General features: G+C 40.8%; 1 protein-coding gene and 1 pseudogene across 2 annotated transcripts in view; both read right to left on the reverse strand.

Moving 5' to 3' along the window:
- Positions 1–1,123: 1,123 nt before the first annotated feature.
- Positions 1,124–22,926, reverse strand: part of PPP3R1 (protein phosphatase 3 regulatory subunit B, alpha) — a 65,007-nt gene continuing 43,204 nt past the window's right edge. The window contains exons 3-6 of one of the 2 annotated variants that reach the window (XM_070429370.1): positions 11,119–11,295; positions 10,214–10,273; positions 8,245–8,429; positions 1,124–3,251 (exon numbers count right to left, since the gene is read on the reverse strand). In XM_070429370.1, coding sequence (XP_070285471.1) covers positions 3,204–3,251; positions 8,245–8,429; positions 10,214–10,273; positions 11,119–11,295 — 470 coding nt within the window. In that variant the 3' untranslated portion in view covers positions 1,124–3,203. Of the gene's footprint in view, positions 3,252–7,034; positions 7,125–8,244; positions 8,430–10,213; positions 10,274–11,118; positions 11,296–22,926 lie in introns of those variants that run through there. The other variant, XM_070429368.1, reaches the window with a different exon arrangement.
- On the reverse strand, positions 11,312–22,519 carry LOC139019961 (ninjurin-1 pseudogene; annotated as a pseudogene).

The following is a 22,926-nucleotide window of genomic DNA, read 5'->3' on the forward strand; positions in this document are numbered from 1 at the left end:
GTTAGATTACTCAAAGTATACAGTGACAATGTACATAGCCATCCTACAACTTGTAAAATGCTCATGGGGAAATGTTAATTACTTATTTGGTCAAATACACCAAGTAAATCTGTAGGTTTGAGAACAAGGAATTGCTCATTTGATCTGGTTAGCTGATAGATTTATAATGCCCAGGGGAAGTGAAAGGTTGAAGTGGCAAAGGACTTTAAACATTATGTAATGCAATGAGATTTTTGAGTTTGTGGGAATTTTTGAAGACTAAGGAATAATGTTTCAACACACATGAGTTTGAACAATATTTAAGTCCTGGAAACTATCCAGAAAGATTGAGACGCTTTTTCACTTTTAAATTGTGGTAAACACAAAGTTTACCATTTTAACAATTTTTAAGTATACACTATTGTGCAATCATTACAATCATCCATCTCCAGAAGTTTACCTTCCCTAACTGAAACTGTACCCATGAAACACTCATTCCCCAATACCTCCTCCTGGCCCTTGGCAACCACCATTTTACTTTCTCTGAATTTGAGAAATCCGGGAACTCATATAAGTAGGATCACACAGTATTTGTTCTTTTGTAACTGCTTATCCTATATAATAAAGAGCTAATATGCTAATTAGACCAAACAGCAGAACGACCTTCTGGATGAAGCTGGGGCTGCGAGGGCTAAGCCCCTTGCACAAATTTCATGCATCGGGCCGGGCTTCTAGTTTTATATAATGTCTTCAAGGTTCACCCTGTTGTAGCATGTATCAATTTCCTTCCTTTTAAAGCTGAATATTCCATTATATGTATACCATCTGTCGGGTACATTTGGGTTGCTTCTACCTTTTGGCTACTGTAAATGCTGCTGCTATGAACATATTTGTGGATATACAAATAAACACCCGTACTGGAGGCTAAAGAACAGTACTTAGCAAACCCTTGCTGTGGAAAGACTGTGGCACACCCGTTACAGTCCCTGCTTTTTAACTTCAGGGTGTGTACACCTAGAAGTGATAAAGCAGATTTGTTTTTACCTATGGATTACATCAATTTACCAGTTTTTTAAAAAATCCAGAAGAATGAAAAAAAAGACTAATGGCTGTGGAAGCCCACCAAAGACCACTGTGAATACACTCAGGTTCCAAATATTTTATTTTTTTTATTCATACAGTATGAAGTTGTCTCAAGATCCCACAACATGATGTTTCATGCAGAAGAAAAACTAAACATTCAACATAAACCACCCTCCCCCCACCCACACACACTTAAAAAAAAAAGAAAAGAAAAAAGACCCTCATTCCCCAGTAAGGAAATAATGTTTGCACTATTTTTCTGTAACGCCAGCCAAGATATGCACAAGCAAGAGAAATAGAAAGCATTTGCTAAAATATCTGTAACAAATACTTATGTACAAAAAATTCACAAAAGACTAGTTCCCCCTTGAAGCAGAGCACATGGCAGTTGACACTGGAACAGATCAAACCACTGGCTGGGATTATAAACCACGTACTGATCCAGAGGAAGAAAGTTACATGTAGTGGAGATTTTCAGTTTGAACATTAACATTTCCAAAGTTTGGCAACATTATCTTTTAAAATTATGCAAATTATGTAAACAAGAGGTACATTTTAAATCGATCTACATGCAAAACTCCATGTCATGCAAGGACACCAAGCACCGAGATTTTTCTCTCACAGACAGAGCCCATGATGTGCAGCACTCAGTTGAAGGAACAGCAATAGCAGGCAGGTACGCCCAATTTAAGATTCATTCACCTTGACTCAACCTGCCCTTTCCCACTCATGACTATAAAACCAGTTTTACTGAAAAACTATATAGGGAAAGACTACTGTCCTAGAAAGCTAGCCGTAAGGTTTTCTTCCAGCCAACAGTACCTTTGTAGAAAAGGGAAGGGACAATAACAAGTGGTGGAACATGATATACTACTTTTATATCACACAAATTTATTAAGTTACCCATTACAAATATGAGCAAATCAAGGAAGAAAATTTTCATGCACTCTTTATGCCTTATGGTAAAGAAATTTAAGAGGTATAAATTTGGATAAAAACTTTCTCTTCTGTGGCATACACATGAGTAAGATTTCTCCCATTTAAGTCACAAATATATGTTGGGTGTTTAGATACATACATGCAATTTAAATATCACCCAAGTTTCAAATTAGCTGCAAGTCTTTTGAAACACAGAGGGGAAGTTTGCAGTTCAAACTTAGGTTTAATTACAAGTTATTTACCCACGTAATAAAACAAATGGATATGCAGTTACGTGATTACTTCAGGTACTCTTCATTAAGTAATGTCAAAGATAAATTATGATTGCCTCACATAGCTTCTGGCCTTTATGTATGAAATCACAACTGAAACTTACATGTACTCAGGGACATTTAATAAATGTAATGGCTCCCAGTTATGAAGTAACAGAATGAAGCAGCCACAAGCTTTGTGCAGGCACTATATGAACACAAGAATGAGCTCTTGGCAGTAGCACTGACTATACTTTCTCCTCAAGCAAAGATGTAATAAAAGCTGCTCAGCAATGAGACATAGTCCCTGGAAATATATTCATAGGTATAAATAAAGTTACAAACTCCTTTGTTACAAAAATGTACTTACGGTAAATAATAGGACGTTAACAAATGCTTTGTCAATCTCTCAAAGGAGAAAGCACAGGAAAGAAAGTAGCTGGCCTAACACCCGGCTCAAATTGTACAATCTTCTACCTATATAAAAAACTGTGTGAAATAAAAGTAAGGATGTTTTATGTTCTGCTTGGCACTTTTGTACTCTATCATTTTGTTTCTGAATCAAGTATATTAAATTAAAGCCAACCTACTACACATATAGAAAGCTACATATATCTATATATAAATATTTACATATGTATATATAGATACTTTGTTATAAAAGATGAAGAAAAATAAATTAAAAAGCCAACCCCTTCCCTTTCTTCACCACATTGATATGCTCTTTTCATGTTGCTGTCCTTCAGACTTTAAAGTGCTACACGGAGTTATTGAGAGAATAAGAGTTCAATAACACTTAGTTGGCTTCATGAGGCTCATGTTGGAAAATGTGGCTTCACAGAGAAAAATACTTCCATTTAAATACACAGAGAGCATTGCTGGACGTCTTGAGCAGATCTTCAGAGATGGAGAAGAAAGCAAAAGTGTTGGGTGGTACTCTTTAAAAAAGAGTCACACATCTACCACCATCTTTTTGTGGATATCTAGGCCACCTACAACCTGCAATGGAACAAATCAAGCTTAGCCATGTTGGAGAAATTCCTTTTTACTAGTCTAAGCACTTTATTAAAACTATAATATAAAAACATACTATTTTAACCATTTTCAGAAGCTGTGTTTTTTCTTTTGTTGAAGTTACATCGCCTCTAGTTAGAATTTTCATGGCTTCTTTCTTTTAGGAGTGTGGGCAAACTTACTCCGTAAAGGACCAGATAGTAAATATTTTAGGCTTTGTAGACCATATATAGTTTCTCTTGCATTTCCTTTTTTTCCCTTAAAAGTGCAAAAGAAGCCGTAACCGGTTTGGCTCAGTGGATAGAGCGTCGGCCTGCGGACTGCAAGGTCCCAGGTGCGATTCCGGTCAAGGGCATGTACGTTGGTTGCGGGCACATCCCCAGTAGGAGGTGTGCAGGAGGCGGCTGATCGATGTTTCTCTCTCATCGATGTTTCTGACTCTCTATCCCTCTCCCTTCCTCTCTGTAAAAAATCAATAAAATATATATATATAAAAAAAAGTGCAAAAGAAAAACCCCAAAACAAAACAAAACAAAACAAAAACATTTTTAGCTCAAAGATGCACACAGTAGGTCATAGGCAGGATTTGGTCCACTCTGTAGTTTGCTGACCCCTATCTACCCTTAGTAGTTTAAGAGTAAATGATCACCAAATGTTACCATAAAAGTTGTGCTCGAAAACCAAATATGGGCTTCACTCTCAGTCTATTTTAGAAAAATTAAAAAGTACCAAGTAAGATTTTCTGCACATTGTTTTATCATGGAATCAAATATATATGAAATTCTTATAGACATCTCAGTTAATACTAACACGGAAATTTAATCATGTAATTATCTGATTATTTGGGGAATAAACTTCATTAAGTATACCCTACATAAAGAAAGTGCGTTGTCATAAATGTTCATAGTTTGATGACTTTTCCCAGAGTAAACACCTAAGTAATCAGCATCCAGATCACTACGCTGAGAATCAACCCCCGTCCTGCACCAGCCATCTCCCTCCTCCTGCCCCACCAGAGAGGTAGCTAGCCACTCTCATGCCTTTACCACCATGTTTTAGTTGGGTCTTTTATACATTGCTTTTAAAAAAGTATACTATTTATAAGAAGTATTTATACTTTTACAAATCAAATCTCTTTCTTGTCTAGCTTGTTTCACTCAACATTATGTTTGTGAGATTAATTCATGTTGCCATTTATAGTGACATCTGTATTAATTTTTAACTTAAACTTACTGATTAAAAAATGTTTACCTGAATAATAAATGTTAAAATCAATTAGTTCTACAACTTCTGCTATGGAAACATTCCTACATTGTCTTTTATTGTATTTGAAGTTATAAGCATTATTCATTGACTTCCTAGCACAGAAGATTTAGCTCTTTCTCACAAACCACTCCCGTCTATCTCCTACCCCATATAATACTTCCCACCTCCTTTTTTTCTTATTTTTTTTATACCTTATTTTGATTAGACAGAAACTCATTTTAATTATCACTATGTAATACTATTTACAACAGAAGGGCATACTGTAATCCTCCCCAACATTTGTTTTGCTACAGTTAGTAATTATCTGCTCTTTTCCTTTGTTGGGTTTTCTATGCATTTATCATTAATTCAATCTCAAACTTTTTGTTCTAAATACATTCAACTATATTATGTAATTCTATCAATTTTATTGTCATTAAGTCACTCCCAGAACTTTCCAATCTGCTGCAATCCAGGCCCGCCATCTCTGAATCTCCCTTCACCATCCTAGAGATTTCCTTCTTTCTCATGTTGGACCCTATGTTTCCTGGACCCCACATTATTTCTTTTTTGATTTACAACTTTCCTTCACTGGGAGCAGATTCTCCGGTAGTTTGCCAAAAAGAGAGGCCTTCCACACCTGAAAATGCCTTTATTCTTCCATGTAGTTTGAGTTTGTATATAATTATAGTTTGGAAATAACTATTCCCCAGAATTGTGAAGGCAATGCTCCATTGTCTTCTAGTTTCTAATTTGCTACTGAGAAATTGGCACTATGATTCTTAAGTCTTTGTACAAAGCTCCTCCCCCACCCCAGCACCCCAGCTCTTTGGAAATTTGTAGAACCACTTCTCTGTTTCCATTGTTTTAAAAATTCATGACAATGTGCCTAGGTCAAGATTATTTTTGTATACTATGCTATGTACTTTTTAGTGAGTCCTTTCAGTCAGGAAACTCATTACTTTTGATTCATTATCTTTGATTCATTTTTTATGAGTTCCTTCCCTCCATTTTCTTTCTGGAACACCTGGCAATTAGGTGTTAAATTTTTTTTAAATGAATCTCTAAATTTAAATTTCCAAGAGCTCTTGTAAATATTATGCAGTTTTTGTTTCAATGATTCAATATATCATGTCCCTGAGGATAATGACAGATTTTCATAAAAGAAGTTTTTCCAAGCTTCATTTTGGGGCTTGGCTTCATCTTTATATTTTGTATTACAAGTTTTCCTCTCATGTCTGGTGACCCTTGGCTCTCTGCTTCTGTAGAAAGGACACTGGAACCTCATGTACATGGTGGGGTGTTGATTATGGGTACACTGAGTGATCTGCTTTGGGAAGATCAGATTTCTCAAAGAGAATTTTTCCTCTCTTGACTGGAGAATATGTCTAGTTGGCAGGGAGCCTGGTCAGGAAGAAGGCTGGAGTTGTCAAAATGCAAATATGCTTATCTTCACCTAACACCTCAACACACAAACCCAGAAAAAAACCCTCATCTGTGTCTTGTGTTTCCCTGCCTACAGACTTTATTTCACCCTCTCCAATCTCCCACTTAAAGGGCACGAGAGTCTGAACAGAATAGGGAAGCAGATCTAGTGTTCTAATTTCTTCTTAAACTTTAAGCAGTTTTCCTGTTTTGAACCTCACCTTTACCCCTACTTACAGTCATCTTGTAACACCAATTTCTGGCCTTGTCTGCATTATATACCAGGTTGCTTCTCAGCTTTCCAAGCTGACAGCTTAGAATTCATAATTTCTCCTGTCTGATAAATCAGTTTACTCACTTATAAGTTGCCAAATCTAGTTGCTATCCTCTCTGCTGTTCACTTTGTTCCTGGGAATTCATAACCTTTTCTTTTTAATTCATTTAATTTCATTGGAGTTTTGAGAGGAAGCAACATTGAAAGCAGATGTTAAATCCACCAACTTTAATCTTGTCACTAATTATTTACAAATTTTATTTGTATATATTAAGTATTCTGAAAATTTTAAAGTAGATACATACAGTGTATTTCGTCTTTTAAAATAGCTTTTCTCACATCTTTTACTGTCATTGCTTGAGAAATCAGAATACAAAGATTACTCAATGAAGCCAAAATTATGGGTTTGATCAATGTTCAGAAAGGTTGTTTTAAAACACAAAATAAACACTTTTCTCCATTCCTGACCTATACCCCTCAAAAACACAAATAAAAGCAATTTATCAAAAATACTGGAAAATGAACTCAAAGCTTAGCTATGTCTTCAGTGTAAATAGTATTTCTGTAACTAAAACTGTAATTTCCTTCCACCACAGGTAACTTATATGTAATTTTAAGTTACATTTTTAAAAAAGGTTTTTATTGATTTTAGAGTGAGAGGAAGGGAAAGAGAGAAACATCAATAAAGAGAAAACATTGATTGGCAGCCTTCTGCACACCCGTTACTGGGGGATCGAGCCCACACCTGGGCATGTACTCTGACGGAATGGAATCGGGGACCTCTTAGGTCATAGGTCAGGCTGCTCTTGATGATGCCACTACCAACCTGATTTCATGTTCTACTCAATCAGAGGCCAATCCACGGTGATCTTTGGCAATGGTGAAGGGATAGCAAACACCTGTAGCAGTACCACCTGGCAAGAGTTCAAAATCTCAAGTCTAACACTCTTCCAAAAAGACCCAGCCTGTTCTTTAATTAGAGCACTACCCTACTTTTTGAAACGAAATGCAAAGATAGTATTCTCTTGAGATGGCAAAGGATAGTGTGAACCTCTACTTAAAGACAAAGTAGCTACTTCAGTCCTTATATAACATACAACCAAAGTTATTTATTTTTCCTTGTGTGGTCTAAATAAAAAATGGAAAGAAAGGGAGAACTACCTTCCTATAAAAGCATCCAGTCTCTCTGAAAAATTTCAAAACTTTTTTACCTTTGTCATTCTTCTGGATTCACTATTATCTCTAGCTTGCAGTTATAACAAAAAAGCTAACATCTTTGCATTAGAAGTAGAGAAGAGAAGCCTACTTAGAAGCAATGAGTGGTGGCAAATCCCAGGATCTACTGAAGAAAAGCAGTAAGTTGGAAGCTGAACTGTTGCCCATCTCAACCTAGACTTAGTTTTCTAGGGCTCCCCTAACTGTAGTCCTCACCTCTGTACAGCCCTTGCCCCTAAACATAAGAACTACCCATTAAATAGTGTGGAAATGGAAGGGGCAAGGAATCACCTTTTACATTGCCTAATTGGTGAGTTTAAGATGGACAGGGACTCCATCTCTGCAGCCCTCATGAAATCAAGCTTCTGGATTCTAGCTGAAAGTTACGAACAGGTATTTCCCAAAAAATGGATTTTGAAGCACGTTTATTTTTAAATGAACCTCAAAAAAACATAAATTGTAATTTGAGGAGCTACCAACAATTAGAAAAAGTTACTAGTACCTGTCTCATGGCATGTTATCAATCACCGAGAATACTGGGGTGGCCAAAAGTAAGTTTATAGTTGTGACTACATAAAACACAGAGTTTATTCTTGTATCATTATTTGTTAATTATTTTCCATACAACTGTAAACCTACTTTTACCCATCCCCGTATTAATTCTTGAGAATACATTGTTATTCACTAACAACTACAACAAAAAAACACTTCAAAACTTTGAATGGGGGCAATTAGGCAAAATAACTACAAGGAATTCTCTATTAAGTGGTTTTTTAAATGTTTTTAAAACTAAAGAAGAATCAGATCTTGTGTACTTACAGCACAGAATTCTTCAAAGGATATTCTTCCATCTCCATCCTTATCTGCATTTATTATGGTTTTGTCTACAATTTGCTGTAACTGCGTATCTTTCAGATTGTTCCCCACCATCATCTTCAGCACCTGGAAGAGTTCCCCATTGGAAATATAGCCATCTTTATCCATGTCATAGATACGGAAAGCAACTAAAAAAAGAGTGAGGAAAAAAATCAATGACAAGTATAAGGCAATCATAAGGGAATATTTTCAATGAAAAAAAAAACTGTTAAGTTGCCAAACATCTAGAATTGTAACTATGAGGACAGCTCCTTTCTACACACAGATGTTGCCCTTCAGTGCAGTTTAACAAACTGGTTAAGAGTGTTGGCAATGGAATCAAGGGTGCTTGGGCCAATTAGTATAGTCTAGGGCAGTGGTCAGCAATCTCATTAGTCAACAGAGCCAAATATCAACAGTACAATGATTGAAATTTCTTTTGAGAGCTAAATTTTTTAAACTTAAACTATATAGGTAGTTTGCTTCTTCTTTGTAGCCATGTCAAACAGGGCACCTAAAAAAATGGTTCATTTTATAATAATAAAGCCACCAACACAAAATAATTACAATTCTTAAATTGATGACAAAAATACCTGTAGGATTTGCAGCTGGTTGGAAAAATACAGGTAACTAACTTTATGCTTCGAGTAGGTACTTTTGTCACCCACATGTGATTTGTGGACGAGACTAGCACTAACCACTGCACAATGAGACTGCTGACTGACTGGCTCACTCAACTCGTGCATGAATCGGGCGTGCCTTCCCCGCACTGCGTATCCCGAGGCCCGCCTGCGCCGCGTCTCCCGACTGACACCCCCACTTCTTCTAACGCCACTTCTTCAAAATAGACTCGCCCAGGCCGAAAACCGACTTCTGTGCATGGGCCACGAAGTTTCAATTGCAATGTACGTGCGCGCCCGCACGTGGTATTTTGTGGAAGAGCCACACTCAAGGGGCCAAAGAGCCACATGTGGCTTGCGAGCCACGGTTTGCCGACCACTGGTCTAGGGTAACTTATTTAACCTTACCAATAAGCATTTAGTTTCTGTACATATAAAATTGAGGCTAAAAACAGTTCCTACTTCCTAGGTTCTTCAGAGTACTGAATGAAATAACACATGTAAACTGCTTAGAAGTGTCTGATACATAGTAAAAGCTCAACAAAAGATAGCACTTGCTCTTACTGTAAGTCTCATTCTGTAAAAATGAATCAAGAGTTCATTTGCAAAGGATGCCTGCATATGTCCTGTGCTTCAGAGAATTGTTATTGAATAAACCATCTCCCTAGTTAAGAGTTGAATAATTTAAAAAGGTATCAGAAGTTCACTATAATAGAGGCTGACTACATAAACCAAAATAGTGGATTTCTGGCTAAATATTGCTAAAAACAGTATGTGTAAACTAAATTAACCTACTCACACACACTTTCATTTAAAAAAATCTCTTGTTCAAGATATGTCATTTATATGGTTATTTTCAATAGAAGGGAATTCTATTTTCCTTCTATCCAATTAAAAAGTGACGACACACTGTTAAAAAGTACTAGTTGTAAATGTCCTAAAGCAGCGGTTCTCAACCTGAGGGTCGCGACCCCTTCGGCGGTCAAACGACCTTTTCACAGGAGTCGCCTAAGACCATCCTGCATATCAGATATTTACATTACGATTCATAACAGTAGCAACATTACAGTTATGAAGTAGCAACGAAAGTAATTTTATGGTTGGGTCACAACATGAGGAAATGTATTTAAAGGGCCAGAAGGTTGAGAACCACTGTCCTAAAGGATTTTCTCCAGAATGTAAAATTTCTATTATATCTACTAAGGATTGAGAATAAAAGATATTTTTTAGACTATTTCAAAAGGAGTTTATAATGCAGTATAGGGTAGTACTGGTATAAGAGAGAGAATACCTTAGCGAAGAAAAATACTTACACCTCAACTTCTGCTCCTTATCGCCTTTGACACTGAACTGAGAGACTCCCTCAATGAATTCTGAATAAGAATAGAAAACATTTACAAATCTGAAGTTTAAACTTTTTATATAGAACAATACATATTCAAAAAACTTACATATCCACAAAAGGATATATTCTTGCTGCAAAAGAAAATATTACTTAGCAAAAGAAAATATTACTTAGCAACGGTTAAGATGGCAAATGCCAAACTTGAAACTTCAACAAATAATTTCTAATTTTTGAAAAATTTGAACCTGAAGTTTCTCTGAGTACCACAGAGCATAACATTCAAAAACTTATTCACAAACTATTTAACTCTTTCTTCTTTTAACATGACTATTTAAAAGGGCTTTTTAAAAAAGATTATATACAGTGAAATGAAATGTTTATTTACTTTAAAGTATAGAATCAAGTATAAAATTATGCATCATATTAATATCAGCAAAAGCACTGCCAAATGTCTTTGTGAAATCTAGATTAACTAAATTAATCATTTTATGATAATATCCATATGCTTATTACTACAGTTTATTTTTTACTGCTGACTTGGTATAAGTCTCATTCTGTAAAAAAGGTTTAAAAAAATGCAGCTTCTAATGTGGTAAGTTTCCCTCATGTGAGACTAATTTTCTAAAAACAAAGAAAATACTAAATCTCATTAAATTATCTTATGAAAACAATTTGATCCTTTAGAACCAAAATGTAAATGATTTTTAGTTCATTAAGGTTAATATACCACAGATTTTGAGATTTTAACATACTGTATTATTATAAAAGTACCAGTAACATAAAGGCATTTAAGAAAAGCTAAAAGTTTTCAAACATTTTTGTACATAGAGCTTTTAAGACTATAAGTTGTGGTGTTAAAAACTATTTTCTTACCTTTAAAGTCTACTTCTCCATTCCCATCTGTGTCGAATATATCTATTACTCGCTGTACTAAAGGATTCTGTTGTAACTCCGGCAGAGACATGAACTCTTCCACACTCAAAGAACCAGAATTGTCCAAATCAAGCTTCTTAAATCTCTTTCCTAGCCTTTTAATTTCATCAGCATCAACTAAAAGTAAACAAAAATAATAGCATGATTCATAAAATGATTTTATGATAATTATGGGGGGAGGGAGATTCAGCAGTTAACCAATAGTTTAATTTCCAATTTAATTAAAAGAACTACATACACTATTGACTAGCTCCTTCTAACAGAGAAAGTACATCATAAATATTTTTATTTGGTTACCCTTCTGCTTCTCTGCACCTGCCATAACAGATAGCCAACTACATGCTGAGTACACCAAGACATTAAATAGGATTGACAATGCTAAGCTGATCATGGCAGTCAGGTGGTTCCTACATGTAGGCAGATTCACTTTACAGACAGTCCTCGGGTTACGTTGGACTTGACATACGTTGTTTCATGTTTATGTCGCCATCTCCTATTTATTTATATATTAAAAAAAAGTTCTGTCATTTCAACGTATGTTTTTTATTATTTATTTACCACAAATAATAGTCAGGAATTATCTTTCTTTTAAAATTTTTTACTGTTTCACTTCATTACTGTTGTGTATGTGCTCCATGTGAGTGACATAGGTGCTTATGTAGGTGGGTTCCGACTTACGGCAAAAATTGCATTATGTCGCACTATAGAAACGGATCTCTGACATAACCTGAGGACCTACTGTGTTTCTAACTAGAGGACCGGTGCATAAAATTCATGCACTCAGGGGAGGGGTCCAGGATTGTGCCAGGCCGAGGGACCCCACCAGTGCATGATCAGGACCAGGAAGGAATGCAGAGGTTGGCCAGCTGGGGAGGGACCGCGGAAGGACTCCAGGGTGTGTCCGGCCCATCTTGCTCAGTCCTAATTCGGCCAGACCCCAGCAGGAAACCAACCTACCGGTCGAAGTGTCTATCCCCTGGTGGTCAGTGCACATCATAGTGACTGGTCAACCGGTTGACTGTCTGCCCCCTGGTGGGCAGTGCACGTTCTCAAGTGGTTGAGCGGCCTTAGCATATCATTAGCATATTACACTTTGATTGGCTGAATGGCCGACAGGACAACTGGACATTTAGCATATTAGACTTTTATTATATAGGACTAGAGACCCGGTGCATGAAATTCGTGCACAGGGGGCAGGGGGTTTCCCCCTCAGCCCAGCCTGCACCCTCTCCAATCCAGGATATCCCTCTCACAATCTGAGACTGCTGGCTCCTAACTGCTCACCTGCCTGCCTGCCTAATCGCCCCTAAATGTGCCCCCACTGGCCTGATCGCCCCACACAGCCTGATGTTCAGTCATTATTGTGACAGTGTCCTGGACAATTTGCATATTCCTCTATTATTAGTGTAGATCAGCGGTTCTCAACCTGTGGGTGGCGACCCCATTGGGGGTCGAACGACCCTTTCACAGGGGTTGCTTAAGACCATCGGAAAACACATATAATTACATATTGTTTTTGTGATTAATCACTATGCTTTAATTATGTTCAGTTTGTAACAATGAAATTGGGGGTCACCACAACATGAGGAACTGTATTAAAGGGTCGCAGCATTAGGAAGGTTGAGAACCACTGGTATAGATAGTTCATGGTTCAAAATTCAAAGCTCCCCTTCCATCCTACCCTTTAGATATCCAATTCCCCATCTTGGAGGCAATGTTGCCAGTTTCCTGAATATTCTTCCAGAGATTTTCTTTGTAAGTACAAGCAAATAAAATACAGCTTTGCTTTTTTTTTTTTTTTTTAACAAAAAATAGTAAGAAAAAACAGACCCACAAGCCGCAGCTAACAAAATTCACCTTTCAATGCTCAAAGGAGAAAATAAAAACTAAACAACTTAAAAATGTTTGCATCAGTTTATAATTACTCTATCAAAACTCAGTATCAGATCTCTTATATGCATTCTTAAAAAAGGTGTTTTCACTGTCTTCTAAATAACATTATTATTTTCATTCCTTTAAAAAACTAATTCATATAAATAATTTTGATCTTGGCTTAATAGAAACAAAAACAATTATACAAAAATTTAAATACAATCACCAGTAAAAAAAATTAACAAGTTAAATGTTATGCTGCCCAAGAGTATTATGGTCACGTATAATGTATTAGGGGAAAGGTGGGTGATTATAAACAACAGAATCTTATCTCTCACAGTTCTGGAGGCTGAAAGTCCAAGATCAGGATCCTAACAGGATCAGGTAAGGCCCCTCTTCTCAGTCATGTATTATGTATTATGTATACATGTATTATGGTCCACAATATTAGATACTGAAATTCCAAACTGTTTTGAAAGTTCAAATATATATGGCATCTTCAAAGGTAAAGCATGTATTTTTAAAATCTAAAGATATGTTAAAGTGGAATAAGAACTATAATTATATGTACTACTAAGGTATACACTGTATAACAAGATGCTGCTCCAATATAAATTAGTTCATATGCAGTCGGTAAAGGAGTGATGTCAGTAGAGCACAGAATTGTCACTGGTTCATAGGGATTTTTTTCTGACATATTACAAAGGGACCAGGAACAAGTTCTCCAAGATTAAAGAGAAAGTCTAAGTAAAATATGAAAACTCTAAGAAAAAAGGTGAAAACAACAAATATCTCTCTTAAGAGAAAGTAACAGCATCTTTAGTGGCTTCAAGAACTCCGAGGCTTTTCAACATTGTTATCTGGTGGAAACAAGGTGCAAATGAACAAGCTGCAAAGACAATTTCTCTTATCTACCACCTCTCCCCGAAAAATAGCAATTAACAATGGTGACTATACCCTGGTTCATTACTTTTTATAAAATTAGTTTCTGCTGAAGCAGATGCCCTCAAGAACCTGTATCTCAAAATAGAAAGCACAGCTGAAGTTTAAGGCTAGTAAGTGAACAACTATGGTACAAATGCCAGAGGTAATGCGTGTTAGTATTTTACTAGAGGCCCAGTGCACGAAACGAATTCATGCCATCAGTGGGGTCCCTCGGCCTGGCCTGCGGGATTGGGCAAAAACTGGGTCTTCAACATCCCCCGAGGAGTTCTGGATTGCGAGAGGGCACAGGCCAGGCTGAGGGACGCCACCAGTGCACAATTGGGGCCGGGGAGAGATGCAGGAGGTTGGCCAGCTGGGGAGGGACTGCAGGAGGGCTCCAGGGTGTGCCCGGCCATTCTCGCTCAGTCCCGATCAGCTGAACCCCAGCAGCAAGCTAACCTACCGGTTAGAGCTTCTGCCCCCCTGGTGGTCAGTGCACATCATAGTGAGTGGTTGAGCAGCCTTAGCATATCATTAGCATATTATGCTTTGATTGGTTGAATGGATGACCAGATACTTAGCATATTAGGCTTTTATTATATAGGACTAGAGGTGGCAGAGGGCAGGCCCAATCCATAAGTGCAGCCCCTGGTCGGGCTCAGAGCAGAGCTGATTGGGGAGTTGGGGCGCCACCCCGTCATGCACAGAGCAGGGCGTATTGGGAGGTTGCGATGCCACCCTCAGTCAAGCTCAGGGTAGGGCCGATTGGGGGGTTGGGGCACCGCCCCCTGTCACACTCAAGGCAGGGTCGATGGGGAGGTTGCGGCGCCACCCGGTCACGCACAGAGCAGGGCCAATCAGGGGGTTGGGGCGCTGCCCCCTGTCACGCACAGAGCAGGGCCCATCAGGGGGTTGGGGAGCTCCCCCGTGTCACGCACAGAGCAGGGCCGATCAGGGGGTTGGGGTGCCGCCACTGTCACACTCAGGGCAGGGCCAATGGGGAGGTTATGGCTCTACCCCATCACACACAGAGCAGGGCCCGTGGGGGGGGAGGGGGGGGAGTTGGGGCGCTGCCCTCTATCACCCACAAAGCAGGGCCGATCAGGGGTTGGGACGCCACACCCTGTCACACAGAGAGTCGCAGGGTGATCAGGGGGTTTGGGCGCTGACCCGTCACGCTGATCCGGTGCCAGGAGGCCTCGCGGCTCCACTGATCCCGGTGCTGGGAGGCATATTACCCTTTTACTATATAGGATAGAGGCCTGGGGGCCGGCTGGTTTGCCCTGAAGGGTGTCCTGGATCAGGGTGGGGGTCCCCACTGGGGTGCCTGGCCAGCCTGGATGAGGGGATGATGGCTGTTTGCAGCTGGTCACACACCCTTCAGGGTGGGGGTCCCCACTGGGGTGCCTGGCCAGTCTGGGTGAGGGGCTGAGGGCTGCTTTCAGGCTGGCGATTGACTGAAGCTCCCAACCGCTCCTTTTTTTCTTTTTCTTTTTTTAATTCTGGGCCAGCTTTAGCTCTGGCTCTAGCTCTGAGGCTTCCGCTGCTGAAAGCAGGTATCTGGTTTGTTTGCGTTCTATAATCGAAACAATGTGTAACTCCAGCTCTGAGATCCAGGCGGCGGAAAGCTGGTTTCTGGGGTTTTGTTTAGCTTCTATATTTGTTACAATGTTTCAAACTGCCAGGTCAGAGGCCGGCAGCGGCAGGCGGGGAACGTTGGAGTCCGCCAGTCACTGGAGCAAGCAAGCCTCCCTGTTCGCTTCAGTGCATGGCTGCCGGCCGCCATCTTGGTTGTCAGTTAATTTGCATATACTCACTGATTAGCCAATGAAAAGGGTAGCGGTCGTACGCTAATTACCATGTTTCTCTTTTATTAGTGTAGATTTTTTATTGGGGAGGGAGGGAGGGATGGAGGGAGGGAGAAAGTGTGTGTTAGTATTTTATTGTTAGCACTTGGTTACAAAGCTACTAAAGGAGTGGTCTCCTTAGCCATGTTTACCCAGCATATGAGGTTATTCAGGATTGCACATGTTTTATTATAGTAGAAATGCCTTTACATTCATTATTTTAATGATTCATCTAAACCCTGCTTCAAAGAGCAAAATACACATATAGTAATTCAATCAAAACCTCACAAGCACATTAACTTCATAGAGCATTTTATCCCCTTATGAAACAATATTCCTTCTTTAATGGAATAGATGATAAAAGCAGAACTGTTCAACTAAACCTTACTTTCCAATTTTCCATGATGAAATTAGATAACCATGTAGGGAACATAATAAAGTCGCACAAATGCTTTTGACTTACTTATTTACATGCATCGCCCACCACTCAGGTCAGAGTCCATGACTTTTTCAATGGCATTCTGTACATTACATATAACAGGTGCTCAATAAATGCTTACATGAGTATTAATTCTATGTTTCATATTTTAAGCTTATTGATCAAAATGCCATCAGTATTTGAAGTAAAACCATTTATCTAACCAGACACCAATCAGCAAGCCTTTCAGAATTTTTTCAAAGTTCATACATGTTGCTGAAAGCTACCTCTCCATGCTTGCCTTAATTTTATGTATATACTAAGGATTAGTTAACTATCTTCTTCTAGCAATCTTTAGTTTGCTTTAGTTTACAACCACAAACCACAAAAGGCGATGAGAAAACTGAACATTAATGAATGACTAAAGTAGGTTACAAGTAGAAAAGGAAAGACAGATGACAGTGTTTCCACAAACAGTACACAGATGAATCAGGGGTCATTTTCATTTAACAATAGCTCTAGAATATATCATTAATGGAAAAGAGGAAAGGTAGAAATACAGTGCCATATATTTATGGAAACTATCTGTGAAATTCCATTTACTGAGATAGGAACATAAATAACAATTTGGAAAGTTACATTTAAAAAACTGAAAATGAAGTGCTTGAAGGATTATGTTTTAACAAGAGGCCCGGTGCATGAAATTCATGCACAGGCAGGGTCCCTAGGCCTGGCCGGTGATCAAGGCCGATCAGGGCCTTCTGGCTGCTAGCTGGGGCCTCCCTTCATTCTGTGCTGCCCCCCTGGTGGTCAGTGCATGTCATAGCAAGTGATCAGTCTCCTGGTCTAAGTCCTGTGGGGACAATTTGCATTAGGCTTTTATATATATAGACTAGAGGCCCAGCGCACGATTAAATCATGCGCGTGTAGGGTCCCCTAGGCCTAGCCTGCCATCAGGGCCATGTCCACCACCCGACACCTCACATGCTCCGTGGACGCTGCCACCACTTGCCCTCCACCGGATGCCAGGTTCTCACCTTCCCTAGGCCTGGCGTTCACCCACTTGGAGGATGCCTGTAGGCAGCAGCCCCATTGTGGAGCCACTCTTGGCGCCCTCCCCTTTGGCCATGACCCGCGGGCCACGCCATCTGGTATCGGGATGCCGGGATGTCATTCTGCTCCACTGGCCTCTGCTCCATCTGGGCTCAGGTAGTAACCGCCACCGCCATCACAGTCGCCGTGCAAGAGTAAAGCCCGCAGGCCGGTGGCACACGCAAGTACACACTCCCTTACACTCCCCCTCGCACCTCTCAAAGGTTAGCCCCGCCCTGTTGAATCCAGCCAATCTGGGAGCCCTGCTGCCCCACCTCCAGCCAATCCGCTTGCCACCAGCCTCACCTCAACTGCCTTCCCAACCACCCTGGAGGCTCTCAGTCTTTTGAGCTGAACCTTGCAATCCGGTGAAGGCGGGGAGGGCCACCTGACACACCAGGAAACTGAAGTCCGAGGCTGAGTGTGAGTGCAGCTCGGGTCTGTTCCCTCCCATGAAGCCTGTCCTATCCCTCTGTGCCAAGTGCTCAGGTCCCGCCCTCCCTGACGTCAAGGGCCTATTCTGTCTCCCAGCCGCCACCCGCCTCCTGCCTCCTGCCTCTGCCGCCTTGGCTCTGTTCCTGTCTCCGCCGCCTCTACTTTGCTCCCTTCTGCTGTTTGGCTTCCTTCTACGTTGTCTTCAGTCGTCGCTCCCAGCTGGTATATGCAAATTAACCATCTTGGTTGGGCTAATTTGCATATAGTTGCTCTGATTGGCTGGTGGGTGTAGCGAAGGTATGGTCAATTAGCATCTTTGTCTTTTATTAGTGTAGATTACCTGTAGAACACCAGTAATCCAGAAGACAGTATTCCACAGTCTTAATGAATGAATAAGGAATATTATGAATAACAAGATAATAAAAATTAATCATACACCATCAAATAAATGTATTGGCTCAATCCATCCTTTTTACACTGTCAATAGCACTCGTTCTAAAGGTTATATTCAGCCCAATTGCCAGTGCTTAAAAATTTCTAGTGGCTTCCTAATACAAACAGGGTAAAAAAGTCTTAAGTCCTTGACAATAGTTAGCCTCAATTTAAATTTCCATCTTTCTCTACCCCATTACTTTTACTTTAGCTACAATGCTCTTGGCACAATTCAACAGGATAAATTTTATGCCTCCATTTCCTTATAAATCCTCTGATGGGATGTCCTTCCTTGAATTCTCCATTTATGAAACCACTATCAATTTTTCTAATTAAAAGGGGGGGGGGTTATTAATTGTATATCCTGTTGTTATGAGTATCATTAACACACACTCTGGCAAAAGTCCTTAAAAAGAAACATTTAAAATCTATCCACTTTCTTCAGCTTTAACTATCTTATGAAACATTATAAACTGTTGATACCTGTTCTGGATGAGTAGTTTAAACCTTTCTCAAAGGCAAAGCAACATAACAGTGACGATCCTTTAACTTGACAATAACTGGCTTTTTTTTTTTTTAACCATTTGACTATTTTATTATTATTTTTAAATATATTTTATTGATTTTTTTTTACAGAGAAGAAGGGGCAGGGATAGAGTTAGAAACATAGATGAGAGAGAAACATCGATCAGCCACCTCCTGCATGCCCCCTACTGGGATGTGCCCGCAACCAAGGTACATGCTCTTGACCGGAATCGAACCCGGGACCCTTCAGTCTACAGGCCGACGCTCTATCCACTGAGCGAAACCAGTTAGGGCTATTTTATTTTTTAATATATATTTTTATTGATTTCAGAGAGGAAAGGAGAGGGAGGGAGAAACATCAATGATGAGAATCACTGATTGGCTGCCTTATGCATGCCCCCTACTGGGGACTGAAACCCTGGCATGTATGTGCCCTGACTGGGAATTGAACCATGACCTCCTGAAAGGTAGATGCTGAATCACTGAGCCACATGTGGGGCAACAACTGACTTTTCTTCTTTTCTCAACTGAAGTTTCTTTTACTTTTTCAATCCTTACCAGAGGATATGTGTTTATTGATTTTTAGAGAGAGGAAGGGAGAGAGAGAAACATCAATCAGTTGCCTCCCATACTCGCCCCACTGGAGATTGAATCTACAACCTGGGTATGTGCCCTGACTGGAAATTCAATCTGCAACTCTGGCATATCGGGACTACGCTCCTACCAACTGAGCTGCAGTCCAGGCTACAGCTAAAGTTGTTGACAGCACAGTATGTGCGTATCACTCACTGAAGCCCCAACTGGATGGGGGGGAAACACCTGTGGGAAGGCTCCCAATAGAGCAAATGATGACCGGGGCTATGGGAACTCTTTATTTCCTTTTATTATTTATTTACTTATTATTTTTATTATTATTTATTTATACATACTTATATTTTTAATCCTCACCCAAGGATATTTTTCCATTGATTTTTAGAAACAGTGGAAGAGAGAGGGAAAGACAGAGAGAAATATTGATGTGAGAGAAAAACATCAATTGGTTGCCTCCTGCAGGAGCCCCAACCAGGGCCCGGGCTGGGGAGGAACCTGCAACCAAGGTACGTATCCTTGACTGGAATCGAACCCAGGACCCTTTGGTCCTCAGGCTCTATTCACTGAGCCAAACCAGCGAGGGTTACAGGAGCTCTTTAAATCATTCTGTAAAAATAAAGACACTGGGGCAATGCAGACCCAAGACCCTGGTCTCCACCTGGAAACCTGACTGGAGATGCCAACCTGGAGAAGGCACCTGAGGTGTCAACCATGTCCCCCTGACTGCCCTGAGCAGAGGAGAGACCACTACACAGGCCTGGCCTGGGGCAGGTGCAGGGCCCAGGCTCAGGAAGGAGACTAGTGCTGGAAGCTACACGGGAGATGCATTCGTTTTATTGGTCATTTGTGCTTAGAAAAGCGGGGCTGGTGGAAGGTGTGTGCATGGTCCACGGCCACAGCGGTGCCACAGGAGCTGGTGGTTCATTATACCAGGTCAGGAAAGGCAGGGGCCAGGGGTCCCCCAGCGGGTGTGTTGGCTGAGGAGGGGCATCTCCTGTCCTTCTAGAAATATCCCAAGACTAAGGCTGGCCCTGGTCCTTAACTGCCCCTCCTCAGGCCTGCTGCATGTCTTATGTTGGCCATGGCCCTGCTTGGGGATCTCTAGCTCTGCCTCTGGGCCTTGCTGCCCCTGCTTCAGGGGGAGGAGGAGCCAAGGATGGAGCAGGACTCACACTGGTCTGACTGTTCTCCAGTCTAGTCTTGACGCTGGCATTTTCAGGAAGTGCAGCACAGAGGCAGGTGGGCCCCAAGGCTGAGGCAGTTTCTGGGGTCTGTGTGGCTGTGACCAGGCACAATCCAGGGCATCTAAGCCCTACTGCCGGGGCGCCAGGTCCACTACAGGTGCTAGAAGCCAAAGGCAGTGATGAAGATGTTAACCACGACGATGATGAAGACAAGGCTAGTGGACAGGTTGTTGAGGAAGTTCATCTTGGCGTGCTTGGCTGGGTTGTTGAGGTCGGCCTTGACAAGGAAGATGAGCAGCACGCCCACGCAGATCTGCAGCACGAGGGAGATGGAGATAAGGACCACCAGGGGGACATAGGAGTGGAAATCGGGGCCCTCGCTGATGATGGCCTTCAGCTGCGAGGCGTTGGCCATCAGCAGGGCCATGTCCAGCATGCTCTCTGCTGCGCTCTTCTTGTTAGCGTAACTGTTCAAGTTGAGGGGCCTTTTCGGCCGGGCGCCCGTGTGGGCGCTGGGTGAGTCCCGCTGCAGGTTACCGTTGAGCTCGTTGAGCTCGTACCCCTTGGGGTCCGAGTCCACGGCGATCACGGCCACCGCCATTGACGCCGCTGCAGCCGAGTCCTGCCGCAGGTTGCCGTTGAGCTCGTACCCATTGGGGTCCGAGTCCATGGCGCCCCCGGCCACCGCCATTGCCGCCGCTGCCACCGCCACCGCCTCGTTCGGAGCCCGAGGCCGCCCACTCAGCAGCTGCCGCGGGTGTCTGCACCCGCCCCGATAACTGGCTTTTTAAAAAGACCCTGAAGTATGACTTGAAGGGAACAAGCTCTATCTAATCATTCTCACATACCTCACGCAGCCCAGATTCACCTTGAGCTTTAAGAAGGCACCCGTTTATTCCCTCCTTTCTGTCCATCCCTTCCTGCTTGGATTACAATGATGAAGTAAGACACCCTACATTACTCAGTACTTATTATCTAGTTGGAACTAGCTGAGTAATGAAGGAATCTATACCTAAACAATTAAAATATTCTTAAGTGGCTAGTTTAGAAGGCAACGCCATGAATATTTTTAAAAGCCAAGACTAAGAAAGCTAGCTTTCAAAAACAAATGGTAAAAATACCTCTTTTAGGAATGGAAGGAACAGACTGACTTATTTGGCTGTTACTGTTGCCAGAGAAGCAGTCAATCAGCACTCCCACCTGTCAGCACTGCAGACTAGATGTATTAAAGAACTAAACACATCCTAAAGTATGAAGCAGGTCTCAAGTCTTGAAATATCAGCATTTACCAATCTCCTAAAAATTAGGCACAGATCTCTAAAACAGATCAAACCCATCTTGGCAGCACCATTAAATGTTTCAGATCTGCACTTAGTACAAGTTAAATATTAAAGAACAAATGCCAACTTCTGTCATCAAATTTCATCAAAGATTTTTCCTACTGCTTGGTATCATACTCCCTCCCTTTAAAACAGATGGGCAAGGGGAATAAAAACAAACCCTACCCTCTTGACTCATCTTGTGACTCAGATAGATACTCATTTTCATAAGTTTTGTCAAGTTGAAACACATATTATTAGTCTCCTTTTTGTAAGGATACCTTTGGGAGAACTATCTTTTTTAATAGTTGAAAATACCTCTGTATTCAATTTAAATTATATTATACAAAGTAGTAAAATAAAGAATCTCTTCTATCATCTATATTCAGGATAGGGCAAAAGCAGGTTTATAGTTGCTTATGTGGAAAATAATACAATAATTTATAGACAATACAAGAATAAATTCTGCTCTGGACAGTGGGCTCAGTGGTTAAGGATGGACTCATGAACCCAGATGTCCCCGGTTTGATTCCCAGTCAGGCACATGTTTTCTATTATCTACTGCTGCTGCTAAGAAATCCAATGCCAGTGGACGCCTATTCTTTTCAGGCAGCTTATTTCCCCCCCTTGGTTAGGGTTCTCTTTTTACTCTTGGAATTTTATTTTATCTTATTATGTTTTTTATTAATCCTCACCAGAGGATATTTTTCCATTGATTTTTAGAGAGTGGAAGAGAGGGAGGGAGGGAGGAAAGGAGGGAGGGAGAAAGAAGAAGAGAGAAGGAGAGGAAGAGACATTGATTGGTTGCCTCCCATATACACCCCAACCGGGGCCAGGGATCAAACCTGCAGCCCAGGTACATGCCCTTGACCAGGAATCAAACTTTCGACCTTTTGGAGCATGGACTGAACACACCAGCCAGGGCTTACTCTTGGAATTTTAAAATAGGCTGAGACTAAATGTAGGTCTTTTTCATCTAACCTTCTTGACTATCAGAATGCTCTTTCAATCAGATTTGACTTTCAGGAGAAGGAAATTTTCACCCACTATTTCATTGATTATTTGTGCTTTCATCTTAGCTAATATATTTCCTTAAATTTCTTTTAGAC

This window comes from Myotis yumanensis, unplaced genomic scaffold, assembly GCF_028538775.1.
Source record: "Myotis yumanensis isolate MYYU_CA2020_CCGP unplaced genomic scaffold, mMyoYum1.0.hap1 SCAF_11, whole genome shotgun sequence".
In the NCBI taxonomy this organism is placed as follows: domain Eukaryota; kingdom Metazoa; phylum Chordata; class Mammalia; order Chiroptera; family Vespertilionidae; genus Myotis; species Myotis yumanensis.